The sequence below is a fragment of the Epinephelus moara genome, chromosome 18, assembly GCF_006386435.1.
Source record: "Epinephelus moara isolate mb chromosome 18, YSFRI_EMoa_1.0, whole genome shotgun sequence".
In the NCBI taxonomy this organism is placed as follows: Eukaryota; Metazoa; Chordata; class Actinopteri; order Perciformes; family Serranidae; genus Epinephelus; species Epinephelus moara.
The window spans coordinates 17,343,479-17,370,735 of NC_065523.1; the positions used below are offsets into that span (position 1 = coordinate 17,343,479).

General features: G+C 41.8%; 1 protein-coding gene across 1 annotated transcript; it reads right to left on the reverse strand.

Moving 5' to 3' along the window:
* Positions 1-4,401: 4,401 nt before the first annotated feature.
* Positions 4,402-27,100, reverse strand: cntnap1 (contactin associated protein 1). The gene is made up of 24 exons (XM_050069089.1): positions 26,162-27,100; positions 21,370-21,471; positions 19,884-20,077; positions 19,439-19,592; positions 18,870-19,073; positions 18,351-18,535; positions 17,136-17,285; positions 16,700-16,961; positions 14,518-14,667; positions 14,248-14,422; positions 13,040-13,146; positions 12,798-12,920; positions 12,310-12,513; positions 12,060-12,216; positions 11,847-11,974; positions 11,574-11,747; positions 11,260-11,478; positions 10,912-11,151; positions 10,564-10,803; positions 10,238-10,365; positions 9,937-10,030; positions 9,308-9,538; positions 9,169-9,213; positions 4,402-4,601 (listed from the first exon to the last, which is right to left on the reverse strand). The coding sequence occupies exons 1-24, from the start codon at positions 26,220-26,222 to the stop codon at positions 4,402-4,404; spliced, it is 3,927 nt and encodes a 1,308-aa protein (XP_049925046.1). The 5' UTR covers positions 26,223-27,100.
* Between the last annotated feature and the right edge of the window lie 157 nt (positions 27,101-27,257).

Genomic DNA, 27,257 nt, shown 5'->3' on the forward strand with positions numbered 1-27,257 from the left:
TTCTGGTACCTGTTGTTGCAGAAGGATTCGGTTTGATGGTGCAGAGAAGTGGTCTAACCCGCCTACTGCTCACTCTGGTGCTTTATCGTCTGATATCATACATGACATCACTGTTGACAGGGTATCTGCAGATTCATATTAAGTATGAAAAAGTCTTAAGGCCTTTGTAAGTAGTAAAATCTCTATAATACGTGTTCACAGAACTCTAGAATTTCATGCAAATAACATCCCTAATTTAACTTTATGCCCCTTTAAATATGTTTTGTTTTGCATTTTAATTTTGATGTTAATCTTAGGTTTAACTCCAGGAAGCATTAAACAGAAATCAGCAGATACCCTGTCTGAGCTAACAACATCCTCCTTATGTACTCCCTCTACTGGCCATTTTATCTTAATCCCTTTTACTCACACCTGCCTCCATTATTAAGATGCAGGAGGGACACTTCAGGATAAATCCAGCACAGACACCTGATACCTGAATATGGATGAGCCGCTCTGAGCTACATCCAGGCCTTGCTTCTGTCTCCCTGTTCTACTGTTGGTGCACTACAATAAGTGAATTGGTTAGTTGGCATCAGTGCACATTTGTTTTTTAATGAGAGTCATTATTCAACATCTGTACGTTGTATCGTGGTGGGCAAACTATGAATACATCTAAACATCTAAACATCCAGTCAGTCACACATACACACGCTCCAGGGACCACGCATGATTGACTAGTGAGTGGCAATTAAGTGACAATGCTAGGCCAAATGTTTATAGTCCATTTACCAGTGAATACAGTGAGGTGTATACATCTATATAATACATGAGTCGACTCTTTCCTAATAGGCAACAAAGCATATTTGACCCAAGGTTGCTGGCCTGCATCAAATATGACCTTTGAGTGATGATTGTCCATTTAACAAAAACACAAACTACTCTTTTACAAACCAACAGTTTCACTCTGTTTGCTCACTTTTCAGTATCATTCATCTCATCACAGCATTCTTAAAAATATAGCCAGTTTTGTCCGAATCTATACATTTTCATACATTGTTAGCAAGTCATGCCTTTACAGTAATTGCATTTTTTTTTTTACATCTACTGTACATCCTGTTTGTACAATTTCGCACAGTGCTGCCCATCTGTAACGGAAGAAACCAACAACAATGCTGATTTTTGGAGGAGTATTAGTGCTACAGAGAACAAGTACTATACTTTCTTTATCCTGAGCAATCAAAAGCTATCATGGTTAAGTTTACTTTCAGTGCTAAGCAGCCTACAATGGAGACATCCTGTAGTATCTGCTCATACAATACAGAGTCAGAGAATTTACATTCAAAGCAATCCATCCAACTGTTTTTGACTTGTTTTGTAGAAACCATAGGAATAAAAAAGTCGCCTAACACATGGTTCATATATTCACATATACACTCATTACATCCTACCTGCTATTATTGTGCATCTGCAAATTAAACATTAACCTCATTGGTGGCTGGAAGAAGCTCATATTATTGCATGTTACTGCAAAGTGCGCTCATGCTCTACAAATGCATAGCTAATATGTTACAAATGCTTTTTCCCCTCATTTTTTTGACATACACAACAGTGCTTTAGTATCAAGGAGAGCTGCGGTGAGTGATGATAGCCTCAAGCTTTGGTTGCACCACACATCAAACAAAATTTCATCTTGCCAGAGAAGATGATTTCATTGGACTATATAGGTAGAATTTTTAACTTTCCACTGAAAGCAGCTAAACAAGCAGCAGCAATGACAGCGTGGCCACTGTCCTACAGCAAAGATATTCAAGCAGTATGAAGTAAAAGATACTGTAAGCATTTATACTCTTGTGGTCCTCTGTACATATCTTATTGTGTGTGTGCATGTGTGTTTACATGTATGCTTTCCCATGTGGCCACAGGGAGCAGCTGTTTCCTGAAAGATGCTTATTACTGTAGATGAAAGCTTTGTGAGAAGACTGTTTTATTTGACATTAGAGATGTCAGCCGAGTCAAACTCTCTGTAGCACCGAGCTGTTGGCAGCTTGACCATAATATAAGCAACCAGAAGTAAGACAGAAGGAATGGGGACTTGGATATTTAGGTCACCCTGTCCCTGGCGAGCTTCATCACCTCAACTTTGTTTTGATTCTGCAGTACACCAACAGCCTGTCAGCTCTCACACCTAGAGGAGTATCTTCATATCATCACACTCTCATTTCTGAAGCCCCATAATGTGTTGGGATCTGAGCATACTGTGATCGGCAAAGCTGCTATCTACTGACACTATGGCAATTCTGAACCACTTACATGTGCCATTCTGTATAGGTAATGCACTGTTATAGACTGCAATACAAGAAATATAAGCGTATACACCTTTTACAATCTTAATATGTATCATCTCAAAGCTCCATGCTTGTCAGTGTGATCTCTCTTCGGTTGATTGTTTTTAATCATGAACACCAGTTTCAGTGATTTTTGAGGGGGGATTTCTCTTTCACTGGTTTAGTTCACTAGTTCTCAGATGTGTTCACTGATCAAATCGAAGACGGATTATAAGCTATGATGTCATAATGATGTCCATGAGAGATTGTCATCAAAAGGTATATCTTAGATGGCAATATATCTATACAGTAAGATACTGGTAGCTTTAATCGGTCTCAAAAGTGGCTCAGGAAAAAAAAAAATCAATAAAATGGTTAGAATACTTTAAGGGAATATTTCACCCACAAAATGGCCGCTTGTTTATTAATTACTCACCACGTGTTGCGTCAAATTCGTGAAGTAAAAGTTGTTTGTCTTGCTTGCCTCCACAATGAACAAAGAATGCAAAAAAAAAACTATGAAATTTCTTGATGAATTGGAGTAAAAAGGGACAGCAAGACATATCAAAATGTCTGTTTACAAACTCTGATACAACTCATGCAGCTTAAAGGCTCAGACATAACTTCCCGACTGAACGTCCATGGACAGCTGCAGTCGCATAGATCCACACACAGTTAAATTTATAGTACAACTGAGGGTCTACGTAGGCCCCCAGCAGTAAACAGAAGGGCTGGGAGGTGATCTTCCCGTCCTACTGCCAACACTGTATGAGGCTGAAACTAAACACAAAGACCAAAGCAGGCCCTCACGGCCAAGCGGATGCAGAAACTTTAAATTGGCCATCCATCCATCCATCCATCCATCCATCCATTTTTATCCACTTATCCAGGGTATGGTCAGTAGGGCAGCAGTCTAAGCAAAGCACCCTAAACATTCCTCGCCCCAGTAAAGTCTTTCAGCTCCTCCTGGAGTACCCCATTGTGTTCTGGGCCTACTCTTGGGTGTCCTACCAGTGGGATGTGCCTGAAAACAGGAGGTGCCCAGGTGGCATCCTGATCACATGCCTGAACCACTTAAACTGACCCCTTTCGATGTGAAGGAGCAGCGGCTCTACTCCAAGCTCCCTCCCAATGCCTGTGCTCCTTACCCTATCTCTAAGGCCGAGCACAGCCACCCCACAGAGGAAACTCATTTCGGCCACTTGTATCTGCAATCTCATTCTTTTGGTCACTACTCAAAGCTCATGACCATAGGTGAGGGTTGGGATGTAGATGGACCAGTAAATCAAAAGCTTTGCCTTCCGACTCAGCTCCCTCTTCACAATGCCAGTCTGCAGTCCCCACATCACTGCAGACGCCGCACCAAACTGCCTATCCATCTCACTCCTTTGCGAACTCCTTTGCTTGGGGTAGTCGCTCTTCTAGATGGGGCAATCCACCGTTTTCTAGCAATGAACCATGGCCTCAGACTTGGAGGTGCTGACTCTGATTGCGAGCACTTTACACTCCACTGCTGTGTCTGTAAAATGTGGTTCCCTTTGACTCCAATTATCAAGACTTTTCTCAATTTTTGGATTCTTTGTTTACCATGGAGGCATGCAAGAAAAACAATGTTTTCTTCGCAAATTCAAGGTAACACAGGGTGAGTAATTGATGTACAAATGGTCATTTTGTAGGTGAAGTATTCCTTTAAACTGATGTTCCAACTGTAACTAAACATCCCATGAAATCCTGATCCCACGGTGTCTAATCTAAACCCTATCTGAATAAGCTATTATGGTTACTTCAGATCAAGCTTGTTCAGATGAGGCACTTCAGTATTTCACCCTGCAATACAGTGTGAGACTTGTTGGCTACTCACAGCAACATGGGGCTTGATGTGAACTTTTAACCCTTACCAAAATACGGACTATGTAGAGCACCAGGCGTCTGATCCCACTCAACCCGGGGAAAGAAACACAAACCAAAATGTAAAAAAAGAGAACGAAAGAGTTAGAAAACGTAATACAGGTATCTGTGGTTGTTGTAAGTGCTATTTCCCTTTCCCCAAAACCCAGTCAAACCCCACCCGCTGTCCCAAAGGTCCTGTGATGTGCTAGTCGCTCCTGAACTCCTCTTCAATTTCTGGGAGGTTCTTTTTTTCTCTCCTCAGGGTCTCGGTCAGCGGCCTGGCACTGCTGGGGGACTCCAGGTTCTTGGGTTCATTGGTGCGATAGCTGCCCTTCTGCTGATACGCATAGACATAGATGCTGTACAGACCTCCGAAGAGCAGCAGCAGTGCCAGGATGACAATGACTGAAAGATAAAAATAGCACAGTCAGAGTTAATCTGCAACACAATGTGGAAAGAGGTGCTTCCAGAAATACTGATGAGGAGCAGGCACTGTTTGACTGAATTCATAATGCTATATTATATTAGCTTAACTGTTGTGCGAATTTAGGTCTGATATTTTCTGTAATGTAATAAGATAACAGTGCAAGGCCTGTTTTCCTCTGACATCCCAGTCAGGTTTAAAATAGAAACAGTCAAAACTACACACAGAAGATCAGTAATACTTTGAATGAATCCTGCTGTTTGTATTTCTGCAACATCTTTGATGTCATGTGTTTTTTGTCCCCTTAATTTATAGACTTTACATCTCCAAATTCACCTGTCATTAACAAAGACTGGCCAGTACAATGTATTTAGTGGCGCCACCAAGGGGTGGCCAGGAGGGCCGCAGCCACTGTGATACAATCTCTGCCCTCCACGCCCCACCCCCCTCTTAAAAAATAATTGGAGGCCTCTGAGTGGTGTTTTTAATCTTGAGTAGGGTTGTTTCCAAATAAATTGTTGGTTCCTAATAATCAATGTACTCTTTTTAAGTAAAAAGGTAACAAGCCTACTTGAGGAACAATGACTCACCTAACATGTATACATAACACATTAAAACAGGATTGTTGAGGAACTCAAAATGTTAATGTGTACCAGCATTAGTCTATGCAGATTAGATAATTATTCATTTTAACTGTAAAAAACGACACCAAAGTATATCAGGATGCAATTCCTTAACTCTAATATTGACATAGTTTTCAACTGGCCTATATACTTCAACAGCATAATTGAATTCCTGAAAATCAGTTATGGCTTTTGGTTTTAGTGTGTCACCCCAAGATTTTCAGAAGCTCCATCAGGCGACCCCTATGACAAATTTCTGGGGGCACTACTGTATTTAGTGCTATAATATTAAGTTTATTTCCTTCATTGTTCTGTTTATGAAGGGCAAATTCTGGAAGTGATTATTTTTATTTGTGTGTTCAGCCAAAGTATCACTGCTCACGCTACCAAGTTCCTTTTCTTTGTATTCTGTATACAAAATGACAGTAATGATGGTAAAAGACATTAAAACGTTTAATGAGAATGCTAACTGAATACAAATGTCTTGAGGTCGATTATAGGTGAACTCAGCGTGAGTCCAAGTCTCACAATACCACATTTGCTATTCAATATTTATGGTTTATAAATACTGAGTGCAATCTCACCAGATTTGGAGTAAGCTCTCAGGACATCAAGGAGATTGGTGGCTTTGTGATCTGAGAGGTCTGCTGGGTTTGTAAATTGAGAGCATTATCTGATATATTCTGTGGAACCAGACGGAGCCGGTGGAGGTTCCTGAGGAATGGGTTTATGGGCTCTGATCTTTTGGTCCTGATTAGTAGTCTAGCTGCTGCATTTCAAATCAGCTGCAATCTACAAGACATTTCAGCAAAGAGTTCTCTGAAGAGGGAATTGCTGTAATCTGGCCTGGCCATGACAAAGGTCTGCTTGAGTTTTAAGCATCAGGCAGGGACTGAGTCTGGTGATATTTCTCAGATGCTTCTAATGCGACTGTTAAAGGTCAAGACAACTTCAGTGCAGACTAATTTGGAATGATATTTGAGAGCTGCTTGGGCGGAGACGGACAGCATCTTATGGTGGTGCATCATTGCATCTCGCTGGTAAAGGAGCTAAAATTAGTGCATACACCCGGGTGGCATTTCTGCCGATCAGAGCTGGAGCCGATAAATACCCGTGACTACTGCAGAGTCATTTGACCCTGGTATGAATGCTGATCGTAACCTTTCCCATTACATTGAAAAGCCAGATTTTAGTGGGTTTTCAGGCAGTAGGAAAGGGTCTTTGGAGTTGTTTTCTGGACTATCATTGTAAAGCAGCAATACTTGTGCAGCTCCTGAGTCCAAGACAAATTTCCCTCCAGGTATAATAACGTATATTGTATCGTATCGCATCGTAGCGCGCTGTATCATATAATATTGTATCGCACCGTATCGTATCGTATCGTATCGTATCGTATCGCATCGTATCACAATTTCCTTGGTTTCTTTTGTTGCCATTAACTGCATGTTTCTTGGAGAGACAGCGTGGACAGCTGAAAGGCACAGGCTACAGGGATAAACAGCATGTAGATCAGCATATTTAACACATCTAACTCTGTGTATTTTGAGGGTTTATTTTGACCAAAACCAGTTAGACTAACTAACCAGACAACTGAGAAGACTAACAAAGAAGGATTTGGTAAGTTGTACTTTGTTTTTGTTGAGTTTGATTGATGTGTATTTTAAGTTAACAAGGCAATTAAACTAATGTTAGTCTTAGTTCAGTGAGAAACTTGGATGGATGTGCAGTTGTAGTTTTTAGTTTAGAGGGGAAAATATTTGTAAGAATAGGTCAAAATGGACGTCTCAAACCAGTGAGTGTGACACACTTTACAGCCCCACTGACATACTGTATGCTGTCACTTTAACAACTAACAACAATTGCCTTTTGTTTTTTTGTACTAGTCAGATGACCACGGCAAACTGTTAAATGTCCTTTCTATTCATTGTAATTCTATGGTGGTCACTTGTTTTATAAGACTGTGACTCTGAGTATTCACAAACCAGCCTCCTTTGAGCCCTGGCACCTACAACCAGAAATACTATTCAGTAGTTCAAGCTGTTGCTTCACAATGTTCAGGCTTCAGCTTTTGTCACTTCTGAGTGTAGTTTTAATGTTCCCCCTGCATTTGCTTGGGTTTCCTGTCACAGTCCAGAGACATGCAGGTCAGCTGAAATGGAACATTAAATTGCCCATAGGTGTGTGTTTGTTTGTCAGTCAGTGTGTTCACTGTGTAATGGACTGGCAAAATATCCACAGTGTCTACCAGCTTTTCTGTTAATGCATGCTGGGAAAGGCCTGAGCCCCTCAGGTTCATACTCTCAATAAATGAATGGAGATAGAGAATGAATCAATACTGCTGATGCCTTTGAAAAGATACACTGCACCTAACACAAAGCAGCAGAGAAGCACACATCTTATTTAAAGTAATATTGTCAAATGAAGGACATGATGTAAAATATCGTCGACAGAATTTGCTCACCAGCATTTGGTTTTTACATTTAAATCAAGTGGTGTAATTTCTTAGCCATTTTATCCTGAGCAGTATATCAGAAATAGATGATGTCTGATAACCAGGGGGGACCATTGTTGAGATGATTGAAAGGCACACCAATCTTTAATGACACGCTTATGTCCTGCATTAGCATAATACCTCTGAATCTGAATGATCCCTTAAGCTGAAGCATCTATCAATGATGAACAGTAAGCTGGGCCCATGCGGACTAAATATAGCTGATCCGGTAAAGGTCTCAGACAGGGATGGAGCAGAGAGTCTCTGTGCCACAGTTTAATCCTGAGGCTCCAGCCTCTCCTGCTCATCAGGGAGACCTGCTCTAATTTTCCCCGTCGTCTGTAATGCTGTGCAGCAAACCGCTCATGCGGTCTCAACACTCCTCTTGTAATAAGGTGCAGAGTTATCATGGGGATTAAATAAGTGAAGAAGTATATTAAATATTGATGTTTTACAGAAATCCATAGATACACAGAGGAAAATGCATTTGTCATATTTCAGCCTTGGTTTCATGCTGTTTTAAAAAATGAACTCATTTCTGCGATGACAGATATAGCTACTACACTGTCTTATGTCAAAATGATGAATGAACATGATATCTACAATATGATGATACATTTACTAAAATTACTAACTGTCTCACAGCATAGACAGCTTTCTCACATTGAACTATATCAAAATGTTGACTGTCAAATAAAATTAACCTTTACTTGTCGTGGTAAAGGAATAGAGGTTTAATGTACTTTTAAAGTTACAGTACTCATCATAAACCATCTATTTCCAGATTGTAAATAGACTGTATTGTATGTAGTGTGTACAATTGCATAAATCTAAGTACATAACAGACATTTAAAAATGTCTGATGATTTCTACTATTAGAATATATATATACATATATATATATATATCTTGTAAAGATAAATAGGTCTGTTTTACTTAAATTCATTTCATTCATATACTCAAGTAGATTAAAAAGATAATCTGACCTGAATTGAATGGAATCAAGTATAATCTCTGGTATGATATTAATGCATTAGAAATGTCTGGCTGTTTAGTTTTCAATAAGGATTTTTTTTTCAGTTTCATCCCACATGTAATAAATTTCAGATTGCAGTCAGATACTTGAATAAACACTCAAAAGCCCACACTGGAACCTGACAACGCTGCTCTAATTTAGGATTAGAGGATTTTAGGAAAAAAGGAGAGAGAATTTCAAACATCTGATTTGTGTCATCTGGGAGAGGAGCGAGTAAAACAGAAATGAGGGGGCGAAGCAGTGCTTCAGAATGAATAAATTAACAGCTACATTTCATATTACTAATCTGTTTTACTGAGTACAGCAATTAAGTAACAAGGCAGACATGCAGTATTTGTGTATACAGGGCAACATCTTATTAGACAGTATTAAAGAATAGACAAAAACAATAATCTTACCTGTTATCCAAAACAGGCCTAGGTCATCATGGATATAAAAATACTCTGAAAGGGAGAGGTATACAAATAAGCAGATGAACAAAAAAAAAAAAAAAAATTCTCTTTTTTGTACTGATGCATTATGGACATATAAACTCACCTATGGTGGTAAACCAGGGGTCAACCTCCCATGGTACATAACCCAGGATCGGAGGGAAGGCGCCACAGTTGGACTCAGATACATAGCCTTGTGTCGTTACCGGAGGGTCTGTTTCATTTGGACGGAAGAAAGCCTTTAAAGGGGCGTAGACGTTGTATCTCACCCCAGATATGCAGCCTATGAAGCCTGGAGCATTGTGCCTTTGGATCTCATAGTCAATATCACCAACCTCTGAAAGAGCAGACGGAAACAAAAAATAAATTGACACGGTTCCCACTTCAAATAATGCCCGTATGCCATTCTGCCAAATCTATGCTTCTCTGTCCCCAGGACATTACATGCTTAAATATGGATTAAAAGTATCCATATAATACTTTATATTATCAAACAAAGTCCCTTGCACTTTGTCCTAATTGCAATTTGAAGATATGCCATGTGAAACCTTGATAAAAACTACTTGGAACACTGAAAAATAGGATTTTAGCTTGTCCCCACTCTTACACACTACACTTTACCATGAAATATGATAAGTAGAATCCCTCAAGAACTGATCTGAATAACATACTGGCAGCCAGATGAAAACATTAGGCTACCTGTTCTTATCAACAAGTGGTAAATGAGAAATTTACCCATCACTCTGCCCAGGAACATGGACTTTGGAGAGTCAAACCTAGCGTCCTCCACTAAGGTTATCTTTTCCACAATGGGCTCCATGTAATCCACCTGTGGGCAGGGAAAAATAAGACTGATTTAGTTGCCTTTAGCGCCAGGGTAGCTGTCTCCCCCTGCTTCTACTCTTTATGCTAAGCTAAGCTAAGCTAAGGTGGCACAGCAGTCTATGAGTTTTCTATCCATGATACATTATTTCACTGAAAATGAACATAAACCACAGATCAGAGTTGAGACAGTGACAGCAGTGGCAGCATGAACCTGTGTTTTGATGGTTCTGTTGTGTCTAGTAATGTTGACATAGTGGGGGTATCCATCTGCAAGGTTTCGGTGAGTCAGCTGATACTTGTGTGTTATGAGCCCCAGCTTATACCTCAGATCTACGCTGCCTGTTGGTTGAGAGGAAACAAAACATATCAATAGTGTATATTAATTTGACAGTAACTGCATTACATCAACTTACTGGAGAAGTTTTTATGAGATTCTGTGTCTCTAATCTGTGAAATGAATAAATCTGCTGCCCTAATTGTACTTCAAAAATTCCAGATTTTACATTTTGACTTGAATTGTTTCTAAGCTTCTCTTACCATCAGTCTTGAGGATGACAGCAATGTAGTCCTGGACAAAAGAGCTGATGTAGAGCAACACAGCTGGCTTATGGACAGTACTGAAGCTGAACTCTATGTCATCTGCCGTGTCATTGTAGCCCAGACTGAAGTTGTCATAGTGTGGGTCGATCCAGTTGGCCCACGCTGCTTCGTCTGAAATTGGCTTCTTTCGTATGTTGTATCTCAGCCACGAGCCAATCTCAAAGTAGGCTCCAATGTCTTAAAAAAGGATCATTGTGGAATTAGTTATTTGTTGCAAGTTATTACTGCAAATAATGACTATGTGAGGGCTTGGTCAAGGCTCTAGAGAAACATATATGAACTCACCTTTATGGCAGTAGAAACCATCAAAAGCTGTGTTGTTGCAGTCACAAGTGTAGGCAGCATAGCCCTCTATACATTGGCCATCGTTTCGGCATGGTATGGTAGCATTAAGACACTGCCCGGTACAGTTCCTCCTTATACCCTGTTCTTCATTTACTTTGCTCTCTAGATCAAGAGGAACACCGTTCATCCGTAACCCTCGAAGACACCCCAAGAAAGGTCTCAGGGTACGGTTGGCTGCACCTAATAAGAAGAATATCAGTGATGAGACATCAAGATTAGAGAGGATACATAAAGTGTTCTGGATGCCATGCCAGTTTCAAAATCCAAAGTTCATCTCAGGCAACCCACCTACTAGGACAGGATGTGTAAACTGCATGGTGACGAAGGTCTGACCTGGAAAACGCGTGACAGCCCAAGGCTGATAATCAACCTTAATCCGGGCCAATTTCACATTAATCTCGGCCTGAACAAAGTGCCACTCATTGTCATTGAGTGGCACCGGGGAACGCAAGGTCACATTAACGATGCCGTCCCCAACCATAAATATAAATACAAGGTTATGGGTGGCTGAAAGAGAAAAAAAGAAAAATAAGGACTTTTAGTCATTCTTATACAAATCTTTCAGTTGTATGAAGAGCATAGCTCCCTGCTAGTTAACTCACTATTTAGCTCTATACGTATGAAGTTTCGAAGTTGGTCATCAGAGTTCTCCAAGAAGACACCAGGGGCACGATAGGTTTTAAAGTGGAAGGAGATGTCGGCGCTGGAGCCAGGCCTGAAGGTGGGGAATGTTATGTAGGTGGGCTTGGTAAAGGCTATGGTGTTCCAGATGTTTCCTGTGGAACACATTGAAAATTATACATCAAAAGCAACTCTCAACCACCAACAAAGCTGAACATCACTGTGTGAGTGCAACCCATAATATTTAAGCTCACTGTCGCCATGGCAGCGAAGAGGCCCAACAGTGAAGTGTGCCTCTGAGCCAGTCCTGTTGGTGTCTCCGACTACCACCTTCCTCACAGGCAGATGGTCTCTCCAGTCCAAATAGCCCTTATCTGAGTACCTGAGAAGCCACAATGGGGATATTAAGACTTCATCATCAGCGTCACAGATACAAATTTAACCTACACAACGTATCCCTCACTCACCATTGTCTATAGTCAGCATCACAGTTGCATTGAAACTTAGGATCGGTGCAGGTTTGGTTGATAGCACAGCCACACTTTTGGACCTCTCTGAATGTTCCACCCCAGTAATAGTGACTCTCATTGTGACGACCGATCCAGTAACCAAACGGTCTTCCATCTGTTTTGAAAGAGAAATAGTGTGTTATTTTCCCATCTTTCTTGTTTTCCATGAGCACACTACCATATTACTAAACTGACTGATCCCACTCACTGGGGGTGTTGAGGAGACGGGACTTGTAGCAGGAATAGTCGATCCACTGCTCACAATACATGGAAGTGTTGGCAAGAGCCGTGACGTCATCCCAGGAGGCGTTCCAGTAATTGACATCTCCTATATAAGGCCGGTCTATCGAACTCCCAGTCACCCTGGTACCATCCACACGGTCATTCAAAATCACTGTCCAAGCTTTATATGCTGTGAGGAGACATGCCAGATACAGGTCATAGTGATAACATGTTAAAAGAGGAAGATGGAGAGAAGATTGATGTAAGAAAAATGAAAAGAATGAAAAGTAATTGAATGTCTGAATTTGAACATAAAGGTTAGAAATAGAAAAGGCACACATTTATGACACATACACACAGCTGGACATATCTTGTTTTATAAAACCCTTTGATTTCCCATGGAATTTGAATTTCAGCAAACACTGAACACAGTGCTGATGAAGCTGTATTTTATTAGTGACAGTGATTACTTACACTTCATTTTGCAGTACACTTCAAATGGTTTCAGCGGTCCACTGAGATCAGGATCGATGGTGTAGTTTCCAGACCAATACTTGCCACTGAGTCGGTAGGCCTCACATGACTCTTTATAAACCGCTGTTGAAGAAGCGAGATGATCAATTTGTTATTATTAGGAAGAAATATGGTATTGGCCCAGTGTAATAAACCGTAAAGAAATACTTATTAGTGTGGTAAAATTGCCAGCCAGCACTTACACATGTGACACACTTCTCCTTTATAGCCTGTGTTCTCACACACACAGATAAAGTCATCCCAGGACTGGATGCATCTGCCTTCATGTTCACATGGATTTGGATTACATCTGTAAATCATAATAAAAATGTATCACAATGGTTTATTTCTTGTGACATCTTCAAAGTGAATGTTTTAGACTATTCCTTAGGTTTTTCCTTTTTTTTAGGACTTCTGGGGCTCAGTTATTGACATGAATGACTAAGCCCTTTGACAAGAAATGCAATACACAGAGGATCTAGCTTAGGGGCCTCCTGAGCCCTTGGGCCCCTGGGCCTGGGCCCAGTAGGCCTCTTCACTAATCCATCCATGCAGCTGTGAACAGTAGCAGCAACCACTTTTAAAAGCACTTTGCTTTTGGGGGGGATGCTCTTGCAGGTAAGCACGTGAAAGCAGCTTTATTCCTGTGGTCTAAGACAGTCCAAAAATATTGGCTAAAACAACTCTCTCTCCAATCCAGAAGCTAGAGAGCTAAAACTCATACTTACAATGTCATCACGTATAAAGTCTGGAGCTGCTCCATAGACAACAAATTGGGAAAGATGTTCTAGATGACATTGAGAGCACCCATGGGAATGTTCTGAGTATATGGGTGCATTCTCTGTCTGTACTGAGAAGAGTAGGATAGAATAAAGTTCATTTGGGTATAAAAAAAAAGAAAACAAACAAATTTATGGGTTCAAAAAATTGGTCTCCCATTCATTGTCTATGGAGCAGCTCCAGCCATTGTATCCTATAACATTACAAGTTTGAGACTTACCTCTCGTCTCTGGCTTTGAGAGAGAGTAGCTCATGTTCACAAATATTGATTGAACTTTCCTAAGGCACAGAAATAACATATTGGAATTCCTAATTTAGGTGGTGTTCCCTTTTAAGACTCGCAATTCAGTGCCAAATGCTTCACTAACATCTTGTATGAGATCATATTACTTTAACGACGCCATGAAAGATCCAGGACGATACAGAAATAATGAATCCTCATAGGAATGTGTATCTTTATATGGTATGATAGGGGTACAATGTGTAATTTTATGACTCCAGTGACATGAGAGGATATTTTCACAGCACCATCTTGGTCTGTTTTTCTTGTGCAATTTTCCCTCTATTAATGAAATTATATCATTAATGTATGCTTAATGCCACATATTGTAAATCAGGTGATGTTTCCTACCTGTCAGTGATGCCACAGGTGCCCAACAACAGCTCAGCATAGCGCCCCCATTGTCGTTGCAGAATAATGTCGATATCAAGCTGTTCATTGTCTATGAAAATATGCTGCATGCAACCATGGAAGCGGTTCAGCTTGGTCTCACACTTCCTTATTGTGTTATTGGTCTTTGGACAACCTGAGTGCGAGAAAGCGAATGTATAAATTAGACGGTACAGACTAAAGAAATGCTTTCTGGAGTTGTAAATCATTGTTTTGGAGTCACCACCTCACCTCCAAAAAAGTAGCGATCCCCTGTCCGAATCGTGAAAGGGTTGGTGATCTTTAGTGGAGAGCCCTCCTCCTCATCAATTGTGAGGGTCAGCAGGTTGTCTCTGGCTGCCAAATCCACTGTATGCCAGTAACCATCATTTAGCCTGTAGCCTAGAGATTGAAGAGATGCATGTTATGCTTTGTTTCTACAACTCTAGATTCAGTACAGAGATCACATGCATAATGTAATGCACATTCATCATTCATCCAGAACTGACACTTAAGTAAACCCCACTTCCATACAGGGATTGTTCAATCATTGCTTAGCAACCATAACTAGGCATGGCAGGTCACTCTGTAGCTATATTTGGTATCATAAGAGATTGTAGGTTGGTATCTTTTTTATTCAAGAGCAAAAGTGTATTGTGTTTGTGTTTGTTTGCTCTAACAGCCCATTCTCATTCTGAAGTCATCAAATACTGCCGCGTTGTGGGTAATTTCAGTGTCCGGGGCCTGATGCCAAAAGCCACCTTTTGCAGCGGTATGATGGGTAGCGTGAGTTGGTAATGGGGCCAGACAGAACCTTTGGCTGTGTTATAATACACTGCCGGTCAGTCGGATGACACCTACTGCGGCAGTTTAATATGCAGTACCTGTTTTCAAGGTATGAAATGCTGCCGAACATGACATAATAAAAGGAGCAGGCAAGTCCTTATAGTGCAGGTGGGAGGGGCGGTGGTGGAACTTTCATCCGGGAAGCAGGTGTTCACTTTCAGTAGGGTCAAACCATGATGTTTTTTGTAAACCTAACCCTGTGCTTTTTCTGATGTTAGTGTCCCAGAACACCAACAGCAGATGCAGAAGGATACCTAGCACTTAACATGTAGAAGTGAAAGGCCACTGGCAAACCTGCAACAAGTGACGACTTCGGATGAGAAAGTGTTGTTTCTAACATACACTGCAAAACAGAGCATGTCTGGCTAACAAGTTTAGCCTCAGTCCTTTACCAGGATATCATATATGTAGCTATCAAGTACATGTTTAAGACAGTAAAAAGTCAGCTAGAGACAAGTTCCAGCCATCTCATTAGATTTTAGCATCAACATTGGCTTAGCTAGCAAGTTACAAGTGATACAATCTTAGCAACAGTTATCATGTCAGCCAACAAAATCCATGTTCATGTTCAAGATTATAAATTTTGAATAGTCAATCTGCCATCCTTACCACTGCAAACTTTATGTATGCAAATGGGAGAGCTTGACAGACATAGCAACAGTAGCTAAGGGGTGGGACTCAGTTTCAGCTTCTTCTTTCAATTGTTTCCAGTAAGCAGAGAGCTTATATGTGGCCAAATACGGCCACCTAGAGAAAAAGGGTCTGTCGGCACGGGAACTGCCCATTGGTCCGACAGCCCATTGGTTCGACATCCCATTGTTCCGACCAGATTCAACCCATTGTTCCAAAGTCCGTTCCGAAATCATCATGATGCCCTGTGGTTAAGGTCTGGTTAGGTTTAGGCACAAAAACCACTTGGTTAGGGTCAGGAAAACATCATGGTGTGGATTAAAATGAAAAAGAAAGTGACAAACACATAAGCCGTGAGCCTGCTCCGCCTCAAGCCTTTCCCAGCTGACCCAGAGCCAGTCGCGGCGCACCATATGCCCGCCGCGAGCCGTTCAGCACCGCGGACAGTCGGACTAATGGGATGTCGAACCAATGGGCTGTCGGACCAATGACATGGACCCGTCGGCACAGAGTGTGCTAGATTTTTTCTGCAGCCGCTCTGAGCACTTCAAGTTGAAAATCTCTGACCCTTTTCCAAAAGGCTTTGGTGTTGCCACTGCCACTCTTTTAGCTACTGTCTATCCTGAGCTGTACGATATAACTAAGCCCATTTGTGAGAGCAGATTGGCTAGACACTGAACGTTGCTGGTGAGTATTGTGCTTTTATCACCATACCTGTTATAAGCTTGTTGTTAACCCTCTATTTATTTAGCGTTACATTGGCTACCTAGTAAACATCATGTCAAGACATTGTTTTCAAAGTAACAAAAAAACCTACTCATAGCAAGAAGCACTGGGATGAAATGCTCCCCAGCACTTTGCCACTGTTTTTCAGCCAAAGAAATACACTATGTTCCAAAATCTTTAAATGTAATCTTTTCAGTCATATCTGACAGGGTCAAAAATTGCATAAGCCCACCTGCAGCAAACTGGAGTTTCTTCTTCCCAGGCTGGAATATGGTGACGTTTATCTGTCCCTCGCTAAGGCCCAGCTCAAGGGCACCCAAGTCATCAGCAAATCGCGTGAACATTAGCAGCCCTGTGTAGTCCCATGAGCGGAACTTAAACTTGACAAACATACGAGGCCTCCTGAAGAAGCCCGGCACCTGAAGGTAGTTGTTGGGCCCAGCGAAAGTCATAGGTTTGAGCAGAATGTCTCTGCAGGCATAATGCATCTTTTTCTAAAGGGGAAGAAGGAGAAATCAAACCTCAGTTACGGTGAATACATTTTCACTGATTGCTATACTTTGTGAGAATGGATCAGATAAAGTAATGAAATGTTATTACAATTAATGGTGATCATCACAAACATTGATAGCATTGGAAACTGTATAATAGTTTGTATAAAGCCCTACCTTTCGCGGGATGCGGATCTCAGAGTCTTCTCTCTTAGCCTTGTCAATGATGTTGATGCCATTGATGAAGACATTCTCCAGGCAGCCACGGAAATTTGGTGTAGTGGGCAGGTGAGGCAAATTTTGCTCTATGACACCTCCTACATACAACTAGGAGGAAGGTATGAACGCACTCAGTCATCATCATTAACCAGAAAATTGATGCACAATGAAAGTAAATGGAAAAAGAAAACTTAAGCATTTAAATTATCTCATTTACTCTCTAGTCACAAATACTTGAATTAAAAGTAGTTCAGTGTGTAGGATTTAGTAGCATTTAGCACTGAGGTTGCGGAAATGTAGGAGAACCACAGTGCCTGACGCAAAGACACGAATGGCCCTTTATAGAGCAAGTATTTGATTTGTCTATACCAAATGCTAAGATGACGCCTCTTCAGTTCAATGGAATTGCTCACCTGGCATATATCCGGGTTTACGTCTGTGTTATGTGGCCTACTGAATATGTGCAGCAGTGTTTCTCCTGCTGGCTCCTCCCACAACTTCCTCCTCAGCTTATAGACTTCACATTGTGATGATGTCACAGATATTTAAATCACTTTTCTGGACTTGAGGAAAGTTTTACAAATACAAAACCTTCCTGAATTAAAGATTGATTACAGAGTCATAATTGACCTTGTTTGCAGTTTGAAGTGTCTTGGCAACCATTTTAAAGATGTCTGTTTTACAATGATGGTCTATGGGATAAATGATTTTTGGGTTGAAGGGGATTTTTTGCTGCAATACTGCCAGTGGCCACTGGGAAAAATTGGAAGCAAGGATGAGCAGTATTCTGCCTGGTTCTGAGCTACTGTAGAACAACATGGTGGACTGTGTGGAAGAGGACCTGCTCTATATCTATATATAACAGCTCATTCTAAGGTAACAAAAACACGATTCTTAGTTCCAGGTGATTATACACTAATGAGAACATAGTTATGAGTATTATATACCGTTTCTGCCAATAGATGCCTCTAAATCCTACAGACCAAACCTTTAAAACTGTAAGTTAAATGCATTTGGCATATTTTAATATATAATAGCCTAAACTCTAAAGAAGTATTCAGTGAGTGCGTTTAGCATACTGCTCACTGATCATTTCCTTTACTTATCTTGGCATTCAGTTTACATATTATACTATACCTACAAACACATGGCTATAGCTGGTATATGAGGTACCTGTGTGTCAAGATCCAGGTGTGTAAACTCTCCTTTACAGATGGCTGTGACTGTGTGACTGTCCACTGTGAAGTTCACCTGTCGACCATAGCGCTTGATGGTGACATAGTGCCAGTGTAGATTATCAAGAAGGCTGCCAGCAGTCAGTGTAGTTCTACCATCAACTTTGTGTATGATACTGCTCCCTGAGAAACAGAGGGCAAAAACGGGGAAGTAAAGATAAAGACAAATGCTCAAATCAGCTCTAAGTAATGTAAAACTGAGAGAAACTGTAAGGCCTTAGTCAACAATCTAAACAGCACTGTTGAGATCTCTCCCCCAGACAACAGCTTTATTTCAGGATTAAGACAAGCCCTCTTGTCTCTGAGATGGACGTCATTGTCAGTGCCAATATTTTCTTCACCCATAACAAGATCTCTTCCATATATTTCAACTTTATGGGGCACTTCTGTGGGAATGTATGTAGTAATAATAAAAAATGTTCAACTTTATTTATCCAACAAACAACTTAGGCTGTACCTAGGCTGATGTGCAGGTAAAGACGGCCTCTCTTCAACTCCAGGGTGAAAAGGTCTCCTTGAATCCCTTCACTGTGTAACAGCAGACCATCCTGCTCCAGAGTCTTGAAGTTTATGGCAATATGATCATGTTGTGTACGGGACCTCTTTCCTGGGTACATGTAGACCACTGAGTCATCCCCGTTGTACTGTAGCACATAGGAATCTGGAAGCAGAATTTCAAAATGGATTCACCATTTCCAAAATCACTGCATAAGTATGTGACGTGCATGTTAGGAGTCTTATGTGGCATTTTTAGGTTTTTAGGTTTTTTTTAGGTTTTAAGGATTATCTGAGTAAACGCCACATGGCACATTTCCTGTGTTTGCATTTAGCTAATGTATGATGTTCCTGAATATGAATCAGGTGACACTGAGCTTAGTCATTAATTAACTAGGAACATATTGTAGCATATTTGGTGCTTAGATTTTGTGGCATATTATCAAATGATTAAGCACTGGGATTTTAGAATGTTCCTGGATGTGAATCAGAGACAGTAAATCCCTGGGCAGGACCATTGGTCATTTTTACCATAAGAGCAGCCATACAGCTCCAGCCTCACGCCGATCTTCCCTCCATTCTCTGTGTTCCAGGCCAGAGGCAGCAGACGAATGTGTTTAGCAGTAAAGGCGTAATGGAAGACATTCCTCTTCACCTGATAATAATTCCAGTTTGCAGGCAGCGTCTGCAAACAGATGAAGGCGGGAAATAGGGGAGAGAGTTATTGAGTCACTGCAATGGTGTTAACGCCTTATTAAGGGACTGGAGATGAACTGATGATGAGATTAGCTTTGTCAGTGTTGAGAGAGATAATATGCTGTGCTGTCTTTGTTTCAGTGCCACTGACAATGAATCTAATAGAACACCCACTGAATGGAGGATCGGCTGTAAAGATTACATTTGACTAGTTAATCCTCGCCTCATCCCTGTCATGGCCCTCATCCCACCCCAACCATCCTGGCTCAGTGACACATACAGAGTTTCCTCCTTTCATGATGTACGGCGTCCAGGAATCTGGTCGGTCTCCATAGAGCAGGGTGTACTTGGTGATCCAGTCATATGAGTTGAAGGTCCCCTGGGTGGCGATGGCCACCAGTCGATACTTCCTGCCTAGGTCTACCTGCAGCCATGGCTGTCTATCCCTGGGGGACGGGGACCAGCCACTGCTGCCTGAGGGGGAGAAAGAGGAGTGTTTGACAAATACAGTCCGACTGGGGTGAAATCATGACAAAACTTGTAACTCATGGCAGCCATTTTAAACTGGGTTGAGGACCTCTAATGATCAGTTTAAATTCATCTGCTGCACTGTTGTTTTCTAGAAATGGACAAGCATTAAGTATTTTGCAGATGCTAACTTATTTAGCTAGTTGAAGCCAATTACTTATGTTGTAGGCCTCGATCTCATAGCTAAGTAATACATAAATTCTCCAGTCACAAAAGTTGTTCCTTCACATGCTAAATTATGTAACCTGAGGTCCTTCTTTCTTGCTAAAGTGAAAGTAGATTATAGTGTTTAACCTAGACCTGCTTTATCATATTTTGTGAGTAACTTCTGGGAACATTAATTTTCGAAATTGGTCCAGTATTGAGAGAGAGGGTTTCAGCTGGCAGAGGAAAACAGGCTGCAATGTAACCACTCAGGTAAGGTACTCCAAGTCCATCTACATCCATTAAAGTGCTTGTTTTTGCCACTAACAGGCTCAGATTGGTGTTATAAGTGTCTAACAACATTACAGAGAAGACCGAGAAATTAAATGTTTTTCCATACTGTGTGCTTGTTCCAGTCTGTTTTGTGTCCAAGCCTCATTCTGAAGCCTCTCAGACTTTTTCAAAATGTCGAAATCAGTCAACAATCTTTTAGATAAGCGCAATATGTACTCCAGATCAGCAAATTATTACCAGCACTCCTATCTCCTAAAAATCTTCCTGCAATAAATCACCCATTATGAGATCTTAGAACAAGATGTCTCCATTAGTGAGACTTTGACACAAAACAGACCGGAACAAGCAAGCAATGTTTTTGGACGGAAATTGACAGTGCACAGTTGCCCATAGGGACTACTTTACTGCCTGTTTCCCCACAGCTGGCTGCAGCCCTCTCTCTCAATACTGGACAAGTTTCAAAAATTGTTGTTTCCATGAGTCATTTAGACACAAAAACATGGGACTATAGGGTCCAGGTTGAAAAATACCCCTTTAAGCAGTCCCCAACTTTGGCATACAGTACAGATACTGCAGTATCTGGAAGTGTTTTGCTACTGTGGGAATAACCCTTTGTCTTTAAGGACATTTTGACTTGTAAAATACACGTGTAACTAACAACATTAATATGCTTGCACAAATGGACCAGAGTTGTGCTGTTCCTGCAGTGATAAGTTAAAACATCTGCCATTAGGATGGTCTTTAAGGTGAATGGTGTGAAATTATGGATTAAGTCAAGAACACTGCCATCAGGAACTTACCATACAATTTGGCAAAATTGGCAGAGTACAGAAAGTTATATCTGGATGAGGCCAGGAAGGAGGAGGCATAGAGCCCAGAGACCAGCGGATCAACACATTCTCCTGCAGTGACAATCGGAAAGACACCAAGGTCAGGAGTCACTAGACACTTCTCATAATGCAGCATCCACACATTGCTTTCAAAATGATGCAGTTCTAAGCAACAAAGACTGGCACAGCTGCACAGCTTGATAAGAGAAGACATTTGCAGTTTAATTAGAGGCTTGTGCATGCTCCATTAGACATAAAATACACATTTGCACGGATCAATCCAATTAAATTCAAAGCGTAGCACAAACATGTTTAGTCTTTCTTCTAGTAGAGGTATACAGATCGTGAGGTCACAGATTTGTTTTCCATACTAAAGCACATTCCCTAAATAGCCTCCTTATAAGGTGGTGGAACAAGACTTTAAATCGTCCTGACATCTACATCGTTTGAGCATGCATTATCTTTGCACCGTTATTTTTTCACAGGTTGGGTGGGACGAGCACTGAAATATGAGAGTGACAGCTACTGATTATGCACACTATCTCTGAGATAAACTATTGTGAATGTCATGCAGTTACACAACACTCCCTTCCTATTTCAAAGGAGGTTTGATTTTGCGTCGCTGGTGTTGCAGAGGCAGAATAAAAATGTTGCTGCGTCACATGGAAGTCTTGTGGGTGTGTGTGTGCATGCCTGTCAGTGCCTGGATGTCTGTAGTTCTGTGTGATTTCTTGAAAAAGCGCATGCAGTGTCATGGGCAAGGAAGTCGAAAGGCAAACTGAGACTGTCGCTTTGTCATGTTGAGATGTTGCTTTTCTGCATATGGTTATGAGAGTGATAGGAGCATCACCCATCTGCTCAGGCTCGCTCTCCAGCCCTCGGCTATTAAAACTGACCATAATTCTACCTAATCTTGCTTGTGTCGCTGCTGAGGATAAATGTGCAATGCCCTCACCTCGAGCTCCAAGAGAAACACTGTCTCATTATTAGTGCCAAAGTATGCTAACGCTCCCAAAAGATTTAATATAGATAGGCTAAAGAATATAGATGGATTGGTTTTTACTTGAATATGAAGGAAGGCGGACACAAAAAAAGTAGAATCTTTTGATCTGAGTATGTGCAGGACCAACCAAAGTAGAAATGAGGGGAATGAAAGCAGCTTCAATCCAACCTTCTTCTTCTTCCTCAGTGTAGTCCTCCCTAAACTTTTAGGATTGTTAACTAATAAACAGGTCTTCTGGCATTGTAATTCCTGTTCTTACAATTACAGAGGTCATGGAGCACAGGAGAAAAGGCATTAGACGGTAGCTAGAAACAGGAGACATTAACAGAATTAGTATGCAGGCTGCAGATGGAGCAAGATGAGGAAGGCTGCTGCATAGACTCAAATTTTAAATATCTTTGTCAGGGAGCAGAGCACTGAGTGATCACACAGCAATTCCTGCAGAAATGAGGAAGTGGAGAGTTTTCATCCACCGCCTTACACTACCTTAAATAACGCATGAAACATTCGCGAGCCGTTATACAGCATGAATACACCATTTTCTGCCTCATCTGGTAAGACTGAGTTAGTCACATGAGCACAAGTTCTGTCACCTTTAACGCAAGGGCATGCTGCACACTCAGGTAGAGGAAATGTGCTGAGCAAGTGAAATGTGACCTTGACTTTGTGACTCTGTGTGCCTCTCCAAGAGGCTTTCACACCATCTTTGTAACGCAGAAATCTCCACTCTTCTGCACATTATCAATAACAGATCTCCGCCACATCATTCCATTACTAAACTGTAGAGTCATTTCAAATGATCCACTGCTCAAATGGCTTTTCATACAAAAATATTTAGCTGCTTTGTGCTGCAGTTACACAGGCAAGGCTCATTTGCTGCGAATGGCTCAAGGCATATTGATTTGTTTTAATTCTTCAGTTAGTAGTAAAAAGAGAGGGGTTTGACTTTAAATGTAGGGAGCAGCTCCATCCCAGACCACGACAGGTTAACCCAGGCCACTCAGCTCCTCCTTATGGCAAGACTGTCACGCACTCCACACCCCCACCTATTCAACGTCTTGCTTCCTTTCCCTCACTCTGCGTCCTCTCTTTCCTTTTATCTCCAAAAATCATCCACTCTCTCTTGCTCTCACTGCATCCCATTACCTCATACTCTCGCTCATCATCTTGCTATTTTTTACTTCTCTCTGCCTCTCTCTCTCCCCAAGTGGGCGTTGTCATGATGCAGTAGCTAAAGTATACCTGAAGCCTGTGCAGAGCATCCAGTCACCAGGTTTTCAACCCTCTCTCTGTGATCCTGCATCCCCTCCCCTCTCTTCTCTGCGCCACACAGAGTAGTCTCTTTCTCTATTCATCATTAAGGGGCTGTGGGGAACAGTGTGGCTGCATAGAGCTCTAGCACCACTGTTGCTGAATCATCAGTCTGCTGTAAGTGTAGGATGGTCTGTCTGGGCTGACGCGTCATTACTGCTGGTAACATACAGTGTGCAGAGAGGCACCTCCTCTGCCTGTCACTATCCTGCGAAGCATGACAGCTGAGGATTCAGACAGCACACCCAGTGTGTGTGCAAGTGAATGCAGATGTCCACCAAAAACATGTCAGTAATATATCAAAATACTGTTGCCATTACTGCATTACAACAGCACAGATGTGCAGTAAATGTATAGCAGGCTATTTTAAAGTGGTTTTTAATAATTCAATCATGCCCTGGCAGGCATCACAGTGGGTGGTGTCTGGCTACTGTCAGAGATAAAAACACAAACCATGCAGAACATCAGAGCCAGACTTGAATTTAGATCTCAAATAGCATTCTTTTCTGAGTAAAAAAACAAAACTCTCCACACAGAACAACATGTTCTAGGCATAGGCATAGATAGATTTTGATGGGAAATGCAGGGGAAACATCCCCCTCAATATTTAGAATGTGCATTTGTCCCAGTTAAAACATAATATGCCCAAGACATCTCCAGTAAGAACATGAAAGTAGTAGAGGACTTTTATTTTGATGAAATTGAAGACATTTCCACCTCAAACTGATGCAGAAAAGACAAAGATCAATGTATATAAATAAATATAAATATAAATTTCCTCCCCCAACCCCCTAGCTCATATGTGTCCCCCCCAGTGTTGAAACAAACCTTGCTAGATATCATATGAATTCCCCTCACGTGGACCAAACTGTCAGTCTCCTGCTGCTTGGGCTGCCAGAGTGCACAAAGCATAAACTTGAGATTTATACCTATGCATCACCACCTTCTCATCCAAACACAAACACGCACACCTTACAGAGTGAGCCTCGGCCCCACCCCAGGCTGGGTCACTGTGCTCTGGGATTTGAGGCTCCATTTTAATCTGGCAGAGCTCCACTGTGCACTTCTACACAGCAGATATACAGTACAGACGGCCTAGCCAATAAAGTACAGAAGATCTATAACAAGCCAAACCCACAGGCCCCCACTTACTGAATAGCATTTGATGATTTGATGATGTTCACAAACTTCCACTCAACTGCAGTCTCTGGTTCATTCACTTTTTGAATCTCTTTCCACTACAGTAGGCTATAAGATAACACCATTCACTTCCCAGCATACCATGTGACAGAGTTTAGTAATCAACAGCAGCATATACAATACAAACTACTTTCCAGGAATGTTACTAACCCTGCAATGCCTTTACAGAGAGTGCTCAGAAAAGTGTCTATTGAAGTGGATCCTCTTACATTAACATCCAGAACTAATACTGTTAACCTGCTTGAGCTTGTGTTAAACCAAAATACAGTTGTCTATTAGAAATCAAACAAAGCACCCCTCCTCATTGATCTTCCACTGATATCAAAAACTAATGAGTCATGCTGTTTCTGTTGTTAATTGACAGTCAGGACCCTGTGAGGTCGTGATGGCACTGACATCACGCTCAAAGCTTATTAGTATGCATACAAGCCCTGTGACAGAAGGGTGGATGGCACCCTCTCCCTAACCCAATTTAAGCCCCAAACACAGCCCCCACCTCTGTCCAACTAAGCCCCCCACATGACTGCTTTCCTGATTTTACAGTGAGTAATGATTTTCCTGTCAGGTGAATCCACGCTCGTCTTGTGGAGGATGCAGGGATTTGTAATGGCCAGGTGGTGGGAACACGGGCTTCCCAAAAAAGTACTGCAGTGGGCTGGTCCCGGTCAGGACGCTGTGCCCTGCTCTCTCAGCCGTCACTTTGAAAATCTGTTCAGCGGATTTCCCCCCTTCACCAATACACACGGTCAAAGCGATATGAAGATTATTATTAGAAACAGCATAGACTCTCGACCAGCATCGTGCGTTGCAAAGAAGTCGAGAGTTGAAGGCACACGGTGCAGAAACTTGCGTGCTGCAGCACTGCAATGCAGACAGTCAAGTGCGATAGGGACGACCATGCGCACCTCCTGCAGGACCGACGCGGTTTGCCTCTGCACTTTTTATGTGATCCAACAAAACAGTGCTGTACTGAAATTACAATCGGCAAGATAAACAGTGAAATGTAAAGATCTGTATTTTAAGGCTGTCTGTAATTCTGGCAACGTGTGTTGCCCTTCAACCATCCCAGCACCCCAGGCTGTACATTTTGCCCTCCGGTGGTATTTTCCACTCATAATCTTGCAACTTTCAAGCATATGATCAGACGCTAAACAATATGCAGATAAGGCATGGATATACACTTTGAATTATTTTAATAATATTCTAGCAGCCATAACAGATGAACAATTGCTGTTTCACAGGACTTACGTGATGAGCAATGTTGAAAACCCAAAAATAAGAGGCATATGCTCAGTATTTTGCAAGTCATCCTTCACTTAGGACACGTTTCTCCGCATAGGCTATGTTAATTGGATCGTAGATTGTTCTGCAGCATCCTCTCACCCCCCTATAGCCCAACTTTAACTCGCGCAGCTCCAACTCCTCTTCCCGGGATCTCGGGCAGCCTCTACCGGGGCGGGGACGCGCATCGGATGCTGGTGCTGATGCTGCGCTTCGCCGAGAGCGCGCACTTCGTCTTTTATATCCTTTAAATTGTTTAATTCACATGGCCTTGATGTAATTGTGAGGTTCTTGCATGATACAGGCTAATACAATATATTTGTTACGTAGCAGAGGGCTTGTAGGGCAGGCGGGATTCTGTGGCGTCCCTTCCGCAGGAGCCTGGATGCAGAGGAGACTGGAAGGGAGGATGGGGTAAAAAAAAAAAAAAAAAAAAACTTTTTCAGTTCGCCGTAGAGTGCTTGTATTTTTCCAAAATAGTTACGAATAATATGAAGTTGTCCCTGGTGTCCAAATAAGTCTCGTGGAATTAGTCAAAAACAACAATATTCCATCTGGGATGTGGATCAAAATCACCAATGCACTAAAGATTTATTCCTCTTCTCCTCTTCCCTGGCATCTCATAACGTCCGCTGGCACACTTTTCTTTGCTGCCAGCTGGAGTGCACTGCGCTAGTGAGGAGATGGTTAAGAAGTATTTCTCTCCAGGAAAGGCAGATCTGAACTTGAACCCCAAAATAGAATTGAAGTCCTTTATATCCTGAATCAGCAGCAGGAGCACATAGAATGACAACCACAGCAGACCAGCACGGTGCACACTTCTGCCGGGTATCTTTCTGACCTTGTCCAGGTAGTCTGTTTGTGCCAGTGCATTCACAAACATGCCCAGAACAGAACAAGTTACAGGATGATGATGCCAGCTGTGCCTGAACTCATCCACATGTACACAGACACACACACTCACAAGGGGGTGGGGCGGGGTGAGACTGAGGCAGAGGGGGATTTGTGGCAATGGGTGGCACACTGACCACAAAATAAAAAGGCTTTGGGATTAAGAAGTGGG